General features: G+C 32.8%; 1 protein-coding gene across 1 annotated transcript in view; it reads right to left on the reverse strand.

The window, feature by feature from the left end:
- The window catches only part of LOC148606521 (nucleoredoxin-like), a 37,092-nt gene extending 22,300 nt beyond the window's left edge, over positions 1 to 14,792 (reverse strand). Inside the window, exons 1-2 of the mRNA XM_088545387.1 lie at positions 14,392 to 14,792; positions 2,938 to 3,192 (exon numbers count right to left, since the gene is read on the reverse strand). Of these exons, the coding sequence (XP_088401513.1) occupies positions 2,938 to 3,192; positions 14,392 to 14,709 (573 nt within the window). The 5' untranslated portion in view covers positions 14,710 to 14,792. The remainder of the gene's footprint in view (positions 1 to 2,937; positions 3,193 to 14,391) is intronic.

The raw sequence follows: 14,792 nt of genomic DNA on the forward strand, positions 1-14,792 counted from the left end.
AAGCCTATCAAGCTTTCATTTGAAACAGAATGAAATCAATCCAAGTTACTTTGATGCTTACATAAGACTGATGTACAATACTGAATACAAATATTCCAATGATTTGTAAGAGTTATGTCACCTTAAGTCTACTTCCTTAATCAGGTTACCAGTATACAGGTTATTGATGTCAAGAAACTTTTAAAGGGTGTTGGTTTGAACAATTTTATGGACTTTTCTGGGTTTAGCGTAGACAGGTTTCACTGTATTAACTAAACCCCTTTTTCCATTTTTTCTTAAAAAAACAGTTATCATTCATTAGAACCAAAATATTCACTTTATGTCTTAAATAAACCAATTCAAATCGAAGGATACAGAAGTAGTTGTATCTGAAGTATGACTTTCACTGAAAAAATTTTAAAATAAAGCACCTTCTATCAAACAACTGAAGAAAGCAAACATGTACTCTCCCCCCCAACCTCCTTCCCCTGAAATAGGAGAATTTTTTTGCATGAAATCTTTTTGACAATCTTTTCCTACACTAAAAATTGTTATGACTTGCCTGGCTTCGATCAACATTTAATTATATTTACGCTACTCACACCCCACACTCAACTGAAATTGCGGATCCTCCCCAAGAAAATAAAGCAGTTTCTAATATAATAACCTTCGTAGCACAAAGAGAGACCAGTGAGTCAATATATTGTTACGAAAGCAAAATTTATTCATGCAGACTTGGGTCAGTCTTTCCTTCCTTGACAGCAATGCAAAAAAATTGATATTTTACAATGTCTGACACATGACTCTAAATCTAGACCAGTGACACCAAACTAGTTAATGACAATTTTTTCCGTCCCCAATAACAGATCTTATATCTTATTTTGGGTACAGTGCCATTTCCACTTGTTGAATTAAAATTTGAACTTGTACACCTTTTTTTCTCTAGTTTAATTTCACCAAATATCCCCCCACTTTCAACATTTTGGCATGCTAGTTTATACGTCAATTGACAGACATAAAAACTGCAAAAATCAAATTAAAATCAATTTGTAAACTTTTAAATCAATTAAAATAAAGACTACTAAAAAAAAAATTCCAATTTGTTCTTTTGAATAATGTAATGAAAGACAACTTCATAGAACCAAACAACAATTATTCTAAAAGAGAATGATTTGATGGTTAATTTAGCAGTACTCTCTGCCATGACATCTGATATTTATGTTGAAGAGCATGAGCTTACGTAATATATCATCGTTGTAAATTACATAACTCCACATGGCATAAACGAAGTAGGGGAAAAAATCTATTTATTTCTTTTAAGTTTAAGAGGCATTAAAATTTTCTCATGATGAATCCTGTAAATCAAGTTTTCTGGAGGTTTGTAAACAATATAGACCTCACTGAAAACTAGAGAATTAATTCATTCATACAACTCAAAGCCATTGTTCTCACATTCATAAGAAAGAAAAAAATCATCTAAAGAATATGCGAACGCCCATCTACAGAATAAACAGAAAGCAATTCTTACCAAGACAAAAAGTGATATAAATTGTATGTATCCTACTTGTACTATGTAGCTGCTATCCACAATTCAGTTTTCTTTATCTCTTTTGTTTACCCTGGACCTGACTTTTTATGAGCAACTCCATGGGGAAAAGCAAAGGACGATAACCCTACCAGTGCATCTGGTCGGTCGATGTTCCCAGTTTTTAGTGGAGTCCATATTGCTCATTTATTTTCGTTACTTTGCATGTTTTATTTTTGGCTATTTTATGTTGTCTGTTTTATATTCTTTTGATTTCCACCAGAATCTTGGTTTCCTTGATTACTCTTTTAAATCATACTTTAAATATCAAAAATTAACTTCTAAATTTCACAAATGCTTGAGCACTAAAAAGTAACAATTTCTGACAAGGTTTTCTTTTGCTTTCTAAAAGCCTCAGATACAAAAAAAGTGGATATACCATTTATCAATATGAAGTTGCATGTGTAGTAATGCTAAGCATACCTCAACTCATTGCATATAGTGAAAATGATCAAGTCCCAAGGAACAAGTAATGGGATGATTTTACAAGGTCTACAAACAAAGTAGAAATTGGCAAATTCAAAGGTACATATACAGTAAAAAAAGAATCATAACACTAAAATCCGGATTTGAAAAAGCGGAATTCTGCTTAAAAACAGAAAAAAATCATCCCTGCAAGTAGCTGATATTGATCAGCAACTAAAATATCTTACAATGTCCTATCTATCAAATATCAAAATTGAAATCAATCTATCCACTGAGAGTTAAGATAATTGCAAAACATTTAGATGGACAGAATGAAGGACAGCTGGATAGACAAACAGAATGATGGAAAGGTGGATAGACAGACAGAATGGTGCACAGTGGATAGACAGACAGAATGATGGACAGCTAGATATAGAGACAAAATGGTGGACAGCTGAATAGACAGACAGAATGATGGACAGCTTTATATAGACAGACAGATGGACAGATGGATAGACAGACAGACAGAATGATGGACAGCTGGATAGACAGACAGAATGATGGACAGCTGGGTAGACAGACAGAATGACGGACAACTTGATATACAGACAGATAGATGGACAGCTAGATAGACAGACAGTGGATAGACAGCCGGCACGACAGACAGAATGATGGACATCTGGATAGACACATAGTGAATGGACAAGATGATTCCAATATATTACACCTACTCCTTGAGTGAAATTAAAAAATCATTTCATTTATTGATGTTTTTTTCACTTATTGCTTTCTCCAGACCCCTTTTTTTCGAAACCTGAAAATAGGACAGTTAGAGACAAACTGTAATTTTTGAGTTATTTTTGTTTTCTAAGCAAATATACTAGGCTTGAGACATTTCTCTGTCCTAGAGTCAGTTTTAGTTTGTTTGATGATTTATCAGTCAATCTGTTTGAATTTTATCAACTTACCCAGTTTGCAGAAAAGTAAAGTCCCACACATTTTCCCTTTAGAACCTCCAGAGCCTCAACTTCAGTTTTGTTATTGGTTATTACTGGTCCTTTAATGACCTCAGTGACCTTTTTCCGTCGCCATGGAAACCCTTCTCCATTAGGATTATCAGTAAGACATGTATATCCATCGACTGTGATTGTCCTTCCATTTTCACCATCTAAAAGAACTAGTTTTGGAATACCTTGAACACGGAACTTTTTAGTTAACTTTCCCTGAAAAATAATTGAACAAAATATTGTTTACGTAATCATTTGGGTATTATTACATGGTAACTGTAATTATTCATCAACAGGGTTGACATGATAACTGTAATTATTCATCAACAGGGTTGACATGATAACTGTAATTATTCATCGGCAGGGTTGATACACCTTTTTTCCTTCCACTTTTCCAGCAGTCCTTTTCACAAAAAAAAAATAAGTTTAAAATTAGTTGTAAGTTGTGATGTCTAAACATAAGATTTATTTTACACTTACTTTTTGTGAAAATGACCACAGGAGTTTTCCATGACTTTTTGAGGCCTAAAACTTTGAAAACAAAATTCTATGACAAGGATTCAAGGACCAGTAAGAACCCTGTATCAATCAGTTGGCATAAGTTTTCATATCTGAACTGGATACAAAAAACTAGAAGCCCAGTTTGTCACAGGAACTTCCATGTCGTTTGTAAGTAGTGATTTTTTTTAGTAAATCAAATGTGTCTCTAAGACACTAATGATGCGCCACTTGCCAGATTTGCCAAATAAAGAACATGTTTATTTTTGTATGAAGACATGGTTTGAAGATTCAGAAAGGTTATGTACTGTTGGTTGATGCAGTAAATATTTGATATGTCAGGCTAAGCAATGCAATAATATCTGTGATGAGAAAAAGAGGACTGATGGACAGACTGATGGACTCATAAAAAATACCCCCAATAACAAATCCCTAACTTTGTTGCTTGGGGTATATTTCTGACAAAAATTACTAAGTCCAACAATAACCCAGTTTTTCAAAAATCAAGATCCTATGACCTTCAAGTACACCATTATTATGTGTAAAAACATCCTGTAAAAATATTTTAGATGTAGTTCAAAAACTACATTAGGAAATAGCCAGACAAATCAAAATTCATATATTTCTGAGTAAAACGACCAAGTGTAACTATCACCAATTTCAGTAATATTTCACGAAAATCAAAATCCTTTGGCCTTGCACAACTTCATCATGTGTAGAAATAGCCTGTAAAATATTTTAGATGTAGTTAAAAAATTGTACGAGGAGATAGCCGGACAAGCCATGATCATGTGTAATCCGGACAGATGAACGGAAAGGCGGACAGACAGGCAGGCAGGCAGGCATACAGACAGGGGTAAGTTAATATACCCCCAACTGTTTGTCGTGGGGGCATAAAAAGATCATATAACAAAATAACTAGATTAACTGAATATTTACCCACTTCAAATAAAGCTATATGCTAAACCTTTAAGTTAGATGATCTCCCTTTGGAGTCCTTTGTCAATAATGTTATTCCTTTATGCAATCATTCAATTCTCTTTCAGAAAAGCAAGATCATCTTAGCCTTCTCATGTATCAAGTCCCACAAATTTAGCCCAAATAAAACAAAAGGGGGTAACAGGACATGGTATTTAAGCAATGGTGACTTTGACCTTCTGATCTAAAACCAATAGACAGGAATATTAAAAATATAGTTTAACTTGTCTTAACAAAACCTCTTTTGAACAGGGAGATATGATTGGTTAAGACAAGTGTTTGGTTTACACAGGTTCAAAAAGTATTGAGGAAACCTGAAGATGTATAGTTTATACAGGTGATCAGTTTACCCAGGGTTCCACAGTACAATTACATTGGCCAGGACAGAAGGACAAAAAAGCCAATTCTTTTAGCCCACTGATTTTTCTTCAGTGGAAAACAATGAAAACAATTCAAAAATTCACTTTGCCAGTTAGTGGATCAATATATGATAGCCTGTTTTTGTCTGGGTTTCACAAATGAAACATGACCATTGACCTTGTGAGAATGGCTTTTACCGTATTACTAACTTTCTCATATTACTGACTTTTCTATGTACCATCTTCTAATAGAGAACTCTTCTAAAACCGCATAATAGAATTTGATGAAAGGTTAACAGATCTTTATATACATGTATAATGCAATTGTGCACCATTCTCGTTTTTTTCCATCTGAATGACTTATGGGGTTTGCTGATACATGTACCATATTTGATAAGGTTATGAACTAGGTTTTCGAGAAGCAAGTTGAACCAGTTCGTTCACCTACATGTAGTGTCTATATCTGTACATTCAAATCTTATCTTAACCAGGAATTGGACAACAGATCCATGTACTTCACCTACTTATCAGGAACTTGTTCGTGTTCCTTAAATGTGATCTGAGAGCATAGAACTATTTAACTTGAACCCTTGGGTTATACCAGTACATTTAAATACCATTCTGTTTAAGAATCAGGCAATGGGTGGCACATTATTTTCTCCAATTTAGTCATTTTTGCCTAAAATTTATTCAATACATCAAAAAAACAACCAGAAAGCTATTTAAGTTTATCCGGAAGCATCTGTGACACAGATATTTTTTTTTACTGCTTATATAGGGAAAGAGTGCTGGAACATTTTCCACGCCATTTTTCTGTCATGCAATTCAACTTAATTTGACCTATCGATATCTTAAAAAGGCATATTTTACAAACACTTTGATGGTTATTTCTGGTGGTTACCAGGTATAATTAATTAGTTATGGCAATAAAATCTCTGCATTTTTTCCTATATGTGCCACACCTTACATACATTTTGCCCAATTCTAAGATTTCATCTTAGCATATACTAGTCACCTTATCCAAGTAGTTTTTTCATTCCATGTTGAGTGCAGGAATAATGAAGTGAACATAAAAAAAACCTTCAGACTGTTTTATAATCAAATAATTGTAAAGCAGTCACAATAAAACTCACTCAGAATAATTTTGGGCTATTTTTTGTAACTTTCACTTTGAAAGAGTAATCAAGAGAACCAAGGGATTCCTGATACCATATTTGATAAGGTTATGAACAAAGTTTTCGAGAAGAGTGCAGCTTTTTATTTGGGGCAATTCATTTCACTGGTCTGATGGAAACTCAAAAGGAGGGTCAATATCTGGCACTAAGATGGCAATAATTCCAATGCCTTGTCTAAATATCCATGCTTTATCAGTCAAACCAATTAACAATTCCCAAAAAATTGGATCATTTTATCAGCCTGGAGCTTAAAGACAAAATTATTGAGTGATAAATTTTCAGGAAATGGCGAAGTTTTAATGTCTCTATTAATTTAAAATTTATTGCAGTTCCTGATTAAATTGTCATTGATCTGTCCCTATCGAACATCAAAGGGTCAGATGAACGTTTTAATTAGATTATGTAACAATGACATAACTTCTACGAAAACCTGATAAGTCGAGACTTAATGCTCCTGGTACGGCAATCATGAAAATTACGGAAATTCCTAAAAAAAAAAAAAAAATCTTTTAAAATTCATTTCCTGCAATTCAAATAGTTGACTCCTTTGAGAACAAGGCAAATGATATAAATTTTTGAAGCATCCATATTGATGTGGCAAATACTGTACTGAAGGCCAAATTAAAAAAGATGTGTGTTTCCTGTTACCCTACCCACACTATTTTTTCAGCTTAAATAGTGTACCTAAAATATTTTTTGTAATTTTTCAATAAGCATTGTAAAAGTCCGAATGTTTCTCCCATTGACTCAATATATATCAAAAATAGTGAAAAAATGTCCCTGCCTATCTAATAACACTTGCTTTCAACCATGCAATAGGAAACACACAAGTAATTTTTTGTTTGCCATAGTATGGAAAAAATTGCAATAAGAAATGCAATCATCTGTTCCTTTAATGTACAGAATTCTTCTGTTGAACAAATACTTACACAAAAAAAACCCAATTAAATATTATACTTAAAGACCAATGGTGCAAATCTATAAAATAGAAAGCTTTACTTTTGGACAAAGTACCTAGCATTGCTACTACATCCATTATTACTACATTAGAACTTAAAGACCAACTTTTTCCAGTTTTTGTTCATGATGATCATGATAGACCATACAGTTACTTTTTACAGTTATATTTTAGTTACTTTATGTTCTTAGTTGGTTGTGTTTGTCTGTTTTCCATGTCTGATCCTTGTCCCTGGATTACAGCTAGAACCTTGGTTCCCTTGATTACTCTTCCAAGAATAATATGAAGCATTGAGTATTCAATATACCATACATTTTGCTATTTCAGAGATTTCAGACATTTATAAAGGTGTAATATTTTGAAAGATTAAAAATTTAGCGTCATGGACTCATCCTAAAACAGCATGTATTCAAAAAGTAATCAAGGGAACCAAGGTTATAGCGGTAATCAAAAGAATGTAATCCAGGGACAAAGACCAGACATGGAAAACAGACATACACAACAAAGAACATAAAGTAACTAAAATCATACATACAAAGTAACAAAAGCAAATGAGCAACTCGGACTCCACTAAAAACTGGGAGCATGGACCAGGTGCACCGGTAGGGTAAGCGTCCTTTGCTTTTCTAGAAACACCCGCCGAGTTGCTCATAAAAAGTCAAGTCCGGAGTAGACAAACGAGGGAAGGAAAACTATGACCCGTTGAATAAATCAGTTTTCATGGTGCTGATGGATACACTATAACAATCCACGAGTTCATGATAACGACCATAAAACTTCTGTGGTGATGACTTCAATCTTGTAGCAACATAACCCTGTTCCAGAAGTCTATTTTATAAATCTGCAAGTACTTTTAAGGTGAAAATTTTTTGCATCTTACATGAAAGTTCCAACAGGAGAATCCTGCATCAGAAAGTGAGAGTCTAACTGGAAATATACATAATTAAGTTGGCAAACTGGGAGTAAAAACAGTGGAAGAGTTAGTATTCTTTGGTTACTGGTTTTATATGGTTTTCAACATTCGAGCGAACTACAATTTCAAATTCCAAATAAAATGAAGTTTCTATAACATGCATTAACTTAAAGCCATTTCTGAGTTAAAAACTCAATCTACATGTAGGATATAACAACATTCAATTCTACTTTCTGTTCTGATGACCTTTCTAATCAGCCAATCATAATTCATTTTTCACGATTTAAATAGGATTATTCAAAGGGAAAAGCCCAAGAATTCTGAAAAAGGTCATCTAAACAGAAAGTAGAATGGAGTGTTGTTAGATCCTCATGGAGTGACTCAATGGAACAATTGATAGGTCAAATTTTAATTAGATTTGAAAAACTGAACAAACCATTGCAGTCTTGACAAAAACACAGAATTTAGTACACTAATGTAAGTACTGGAAAAAAGAAGAGATATTGTGAAACACAACAAATGCATCAGTAACCTAAATCCAAAAGGTTTTCAACACAATGTTCAGTAAGCTCTGAAAGGCCCCCACAACTAAAGTAATAAAATCTAGGGTAACAGAATGATCATCATCAAAAACAAACAAAAAAGTAATAAACTGATATATGTGAACCGACTAATTTCTACAAAGCCATATATTTTCAGACCAATTTTGCAGGCAAGAAAAAATAACAGAAATAAATCGACCAAATAAATCCAGTCATTGTGAAATACATTTTTTCTGAGTGTTGAAAATATGCGTAGTGAAATCGAATTGATACTCTGAAATGCAGATATACATTTCATTGTACCTATGTTCACAAGTTGCTGTAGATTTTTCCAATGCAGTCAGTATTGAGTTCACTTTGACACCACATGATACCAATTGTGGTTAACCATGGCAACCTAAACAATGAAGCTTACAACCTCGCATTTCATTGGATAAAAGTGATAGCAACAGTGAAATTCAAGGCTCCGCAAGGAGTATTTGTGTCAGGAATATTTTCAATCAAGTTTATATTGACTTATGAATAATCTTTTATATATTGAATAACTGGAAAAAGCTTACTTGTTGAACCAATGAAATAACTGTTATAAAAAACAAAGCAATCATACAGTTCACCAAATTAAATCTAATTTTGGATTTGGAATGAACCATGTGAGAAAAAGCATCATCTACTTTTTTAAAGGTAGTTGTTCAATGAGAACTACTTGGTCATTTCCACTACTAAAAATAACCTCGGATGCAGAAAGGAGAACTTGAAAAAATTGCCGGAATTGTAATCAAACGCGACTCAAAGTTCTATCCACTAGGTAGCGCTAAAAAATCTGGTTAGATATCACTAGAAATAAAGAACAACAACCCTGTCAAGAAATATGGGGCAAAGCAAGGAGCTAGGAAAAATTTCAACCAGTAAAACTACAATTTTAGAATCGGATCGTTCAAATTCTGGACAGAATCTTTCTCCAAGTGCCTTTGAGGTTTTTCTTTTGTGTATCTAGAAAGGATGAGGAGTTCTGATTGGATAGTACTTGCTTTGTCATTCTCTCAGTTTTTAGATTTCACAGCAGGAATACACTTGGGCACTGCACCCCAATAATCAATCAATCAGTAGGAATACTTCAGATATTTTTAAAGGGAGGGGGTGAGGTACAATCATATATATCACAAATTTAGAAAGGAATGCACCAATGCCAAATTTATTACATCATCAAAAAATCATTAAAAACCCATTGTATGCATTATTGATCATGAATAATTTTTTTAATTAAAATTTTTGATGAAGTGAGTCAATCTGTTTTTACCTGTGTTGTAATCTGCTAAATTGATCAACATCATCAAACAAAAGGTGAAAAGAAAGTGCATGTGCATGATTCTTCTGAATTAATAAAAGATTTGATTTTCTCTGCATGGGGCTCCAGATGGGGTATCTGTATATATACTTAAACTGCTTATATGTACATAAAAACATTTAATTTGCATACAGCAGTGTCAATAACCCACTGAAAGTCTTACTAAATCTGGTAAATATTAGTTCTATGGTGGGTGGTATTCTGATCTTATTTTCTTACCTAAAGAGTGGAACTTTATTGTAAAACTTCATCAAAAGTCAAATAAACCTTATTTGAAAACATTTGTAACAGAAAATGTATAAAAATGTACTTTGGCATCTTAAAAGAACTTCAGCATATGCTGACCATTTCCTCAGGCTATCCCAACTACCCTTGTTTTGCATGTCTACCTAAACATTTTATGGCAATTTTTGCACAAGCACTGTTAAGTATACATTATTTCCTCATAAAGTCAATGTAAAATGTTTTTGGAAAATAAAATAATTTCCTTATCTACCTATCATTTCTCTTTCCTATTGGTAGCAGGAAACAAAACATCTTTTTTTTGGCCTCATTAAAATACATTAATATATTCCATATTCTGAAAATTTCAACATAACCAAATTACAAACAAAAACCATTACTATACAACCTAAAAAATATCGCTTTTTTATCAAATTGGTTGAATTATTTACAATTCATTTATAAAAAAAAGAGGAAAAAAGATAAAACAGGGGAAATTGATGTTTTCAATTATGGAAGTATTTCCACAATTATTTAATTTTTCTCTTGTATAACCTACAAAATGAATCACTTAATGCATCTCTTTTGTTGCAATGCTATTTTTTGCAATGTAATGCAATTAATTCGATTACAACTTGAAAAGATATGGGAGTAAATTTTCTTGTTGCTGATTACTTAATTAAATTGCAATTTTATTTCAAAGGAAGATTTCTTCATGACTGTGTCTGCATTCACTGATTATGATGAACATCAAAAAAGGTATTATATTTTGTTTGAACAAACTAAACATACCCTGAGATTGAAGCCATTATACAGCAATGAGTGGTTAAATGGTACTTGGTTTTTTTAACAACACTTCAGACGAATTATAATAGGAAATTTGACGATTCATCTACTAATTTATTGGTCTACTGATGGAGGACTAACACTAGTAACAGCAAAAGTCCTATAGCATGTTCCATGAAATGAGACAATCAGAAATGTAGTTCAAATTAGTGGTGGTCCATACTTTTAATGGTTTAGTACATATTCAACCTTTTAGGGTTTAGTACATTTTCATGTACATTCAAGACAACATTTCCCATCAGACATTCAACCTTTTAGGGTTTAGTACATTTTTGTGTACATTCATGACAACATTTCCCATTAGACATTCAACCTTTTAGGGTTTAGTACATTTTCATGTACATTCATGACAACATTTCCCATTAGACATTCAACCTTTTAGGGTTTAGTACATTTTCATGTACATTCATGACAACATTTCCCATTAGACATTCAACCTTTCAGGGTTAAGTTCATTTTCTAGTACATTCAAGACAACAACTCCCATCAGACATTCAACATTTTAGGGTTTAATACATTTTCTAGTACATTCAAGACAACATTTCCCATCAGACATTCAACCTTTTGGGGTTTAGTACATTTTCGTGTACATTCATGACAACATTTCCTGTCAGACATTCAACCTTTTGGGGTTTAGTACATTTTCGTGTACATTCATGACAAAATATCCCATCAGACATTCAACCTTTCAGGGTTTAGTACATTTTCATGTACATTCATGACAAAATATCCCATCAGACATTCAACCTTTCAGGGTTTAGTACATTTTCATGTACATTCACGACAATATTTCCTGTCAGACATTCAACCTTTTAGTGTTTAGTACATTTTCTAGTATATTCCGATCATACATTTAATTTGACAAGATGAGGCTGTTAGTAAACTGAACCACTGTTTATTGGAAAAAACTGATGTTTTTTTTTTCTGGTTTGTACTACATGGAAGTACTGTGTCTGTGAATTAATTCAAGGAACATTAGGTCTGAATCTTCATGAGCCATATCTGGCCCAAAGTACTGTACGCGTATTAATTTTTGCAGATTCTATCAAGTGAACACATTCGCTGGTATCAATTTTTCGCAGATATAAAAAAAAATGTTTGCGTTAGATAGTGTTAAGATAAATTTTGCTCATATTATTTTTCATTGTTTTCTGTCCACCGCAAAAATAGTGAAAATTTAAACATTTACGGTACTTAAAACAGTAAATAACCAATGGTCCAATAAAGATTGCTGTAATTTATGTAAAGTATAAAATTACATATATAATAAAACATATGGAAACATCAGCAGGGATCAAAATTTTCATTCAAGAGTTGCACATTTTGAACTTAACAGAGTTTCAGAACAATGGTCCACTTCGGAAAAAAACAAAAGTCCTCAATAAAATGTGGATGAATTAAGTTGAAGATCCAAGATCTAGGTATCTCAACATGCTAAGTTTCACTTTATATTAAAAATGGTTACCAACTAGTTGGACAGACAAATGGGAGCATGAACTCAAAGGCATCACTTGTCTTAGAATTATGCAAATTATAGCTAACTTCAAACCCATCAGTTCACAGCCAATTCCAAGTACTAAGGCCAGAGAAAAAACTTGTCTGTTTAAGATGAACCTGACTACCTTTTTTTTCCCTGCCTATCCTAACACATTTTATTGGTATTTTTTAATGAAACGCCAAAAAACTATTATTTCTTAGATGAGTAATTTTAAAGTCAAGAAATCCTCCAATAAGTATCTATATGGTCTATATAAATAATTTTTAAAAATAAAATGGTTTAACTTACCAACCTACTGTTCGTAGGTTACCAATTTTCGTGGATTTTGTGGGTAAGGTAAACAACGTAATTTTGTTCCCAATGAAAAGGATTTTTTACTATAAATTGTATGACAGGATCATCAAAACCTTGTATTCAAGAATCCAAGAACTTGTGCTTTTCTCCTAAACCAAGAAAATTGATACCCACAAATATAAGTACTTTCACAGTACCTTATTGTTTCATCCAACCTTTAACAGACATATTTTTTCTTTGGCCTTAATAAATTAGTTTTCTACCTACAGTGAAAATTTAATATCAAAACAGAGCACAGACAGTCAGACAGATTACTTCCTGTATTTAATATTCTTGTAAAGAATTTACCATCAATAAAATAAGCTATATTACATTATGTATAATACTAAGATAGCCTATCTATAATGTGCTATCAGTTTCAATCTTATTTTTTTAGTGATAAAATTTCAATTTCAAGTGTTCTGAAAATCTATAAACAAACTTTACGACAGGTTCTCTTATCAAGACATGTCAGGGGTAGATAATAGTTTTAAAGGTCCCACTTATTTCCATATCTCTAAGATACAGTTTGTTGTGTAACAAATGGCAAGAATTAATAGACAGACAACCTGCACATCTGCCTTTTCCCATTGCACAAAGACTTTTAAGTATATAAAAATTTATAAAATTTCAAGGGAAAACAAAAAATCACCTATCTCATTATATTTGTAAAGTTATTAAAAACAGCTGCACTTTTGATGTTGTAATCGTTCTCTGATTGCTGCAAACATTTGTTAGAAACCATAAGTATGATAGCAAAACTTTTCCAGGTTCTTTTTGACAGACATCTGACAGATGTTGGAACATGCAGAACATGCTAGCTAATTAAAGAGAACATAGGCAATGTTTCACACCTTTTTTCATCCCCTTTTAGGAAATATGTGCAGATTCAGTAAATCTACATGTACCCCTATTCAATATACTGGTAGTGGGCAGATTTTAGGTAGGAATGGCAATTATATTTTTTTCTATAAGAACTTACATTAAACTTTTTTTTTCCTAACGTCAATTTCAAATTTACTTTCTTATTTTATAAGCATCTAAAAAAACTTTCCATGTCCACAAAAAATCTCTAACATGCTGGCTCATTTTCAAGAACTGCCCATGGAATATTTGCATCCAAGTAACTTTGACTTGTGTCTTGGATTGGCCCTTAAAGTGGAGAAACTAGGGGGAGGGAGGGTGCAGGGGGTTGGCACTCTTCCTTTTTCTTGGAAAATTTGTCATTTCTTGTGTAAAAAAAATCCAAATTTGGTGCTGGCACCCAGCCTTTTTCTGAGGAACCCCAGATGGCATCCCTCCTTTTCAAAGTGTCTGGTTCTGCTAATGGTGTAGTTGCTGAAAAATGTTACTAACAAAGGATAATGCTTAACTTTATTCACATGAAAGTATATACAAGACTTTGTAATAGAAAGAACTGAAGTTGTTTTTAAAATGACTGAACTTTATTTACAGTTTTACAGTATAACTGTTAAGAACTATGTCAATATTCTACCACAATAGTTGTATGAAACAAGTAATCTAATTTTTTTTTTAAAATCGAAAGGATTTTTCTTAATATAAAAAAAGTATGCAAATTATAATTAAGAAAAAACATATCTTGTAGTACAGAGCTGAAAAATAAACCGCCAGTAAAAATGTGTCAAAGTAGGATTTAAATCAAAAATAAAAAGGAAGGACATATAATTTTATAAAGAGACACTGTTTACTTCTTCAGCTGTTAAATGAGTCATCTGTTATATCCTTACCTTGTGTTTCTTTTCAGGATCAAATGGCAGAGCCAACCATGGCATAGTGCTAAAATATTCCTTAAAACTCGCTTCATCTCGGTCCCAACTCACAAATATAACTTCAAATTTAGCACTATTCTTTTTCAATTTTTCATTTTTATAGAACTCAATTAATTGCGGCGTAAAACCCCGACACGGCGGGCACCAATGTGCTGAAAAATAAATCCCAATCACCGAATCTTTCCCACATAATGACTCCACTTTAACTTCCTCTACTGTGTCACCAGAAAGTTTGATCACCGTGTCACCAACTAATGTCTGAAGTCGTTTAGCCATGTTCTACGATCTACACGCCTGACAAGCCGGCTCACAGCAGACAGCTAAGTTAATGTGTTGTTTTCACTTTGTAAGCATGTGCG

This window comes from Perna viridis, chromosome 9, assembly GCF_037379345.1.
Source record: "Perna viridis isolate PV_CMFRI_1.1 ecotype Kerala chromosome 9, ASM3737934v1, whole genome shotgun sequence".
NCBI lineage: Eukaryota > Metazoa > Mollusca > Bivalvia > Mytilida > Mytilidae > Perna > Perna viridis.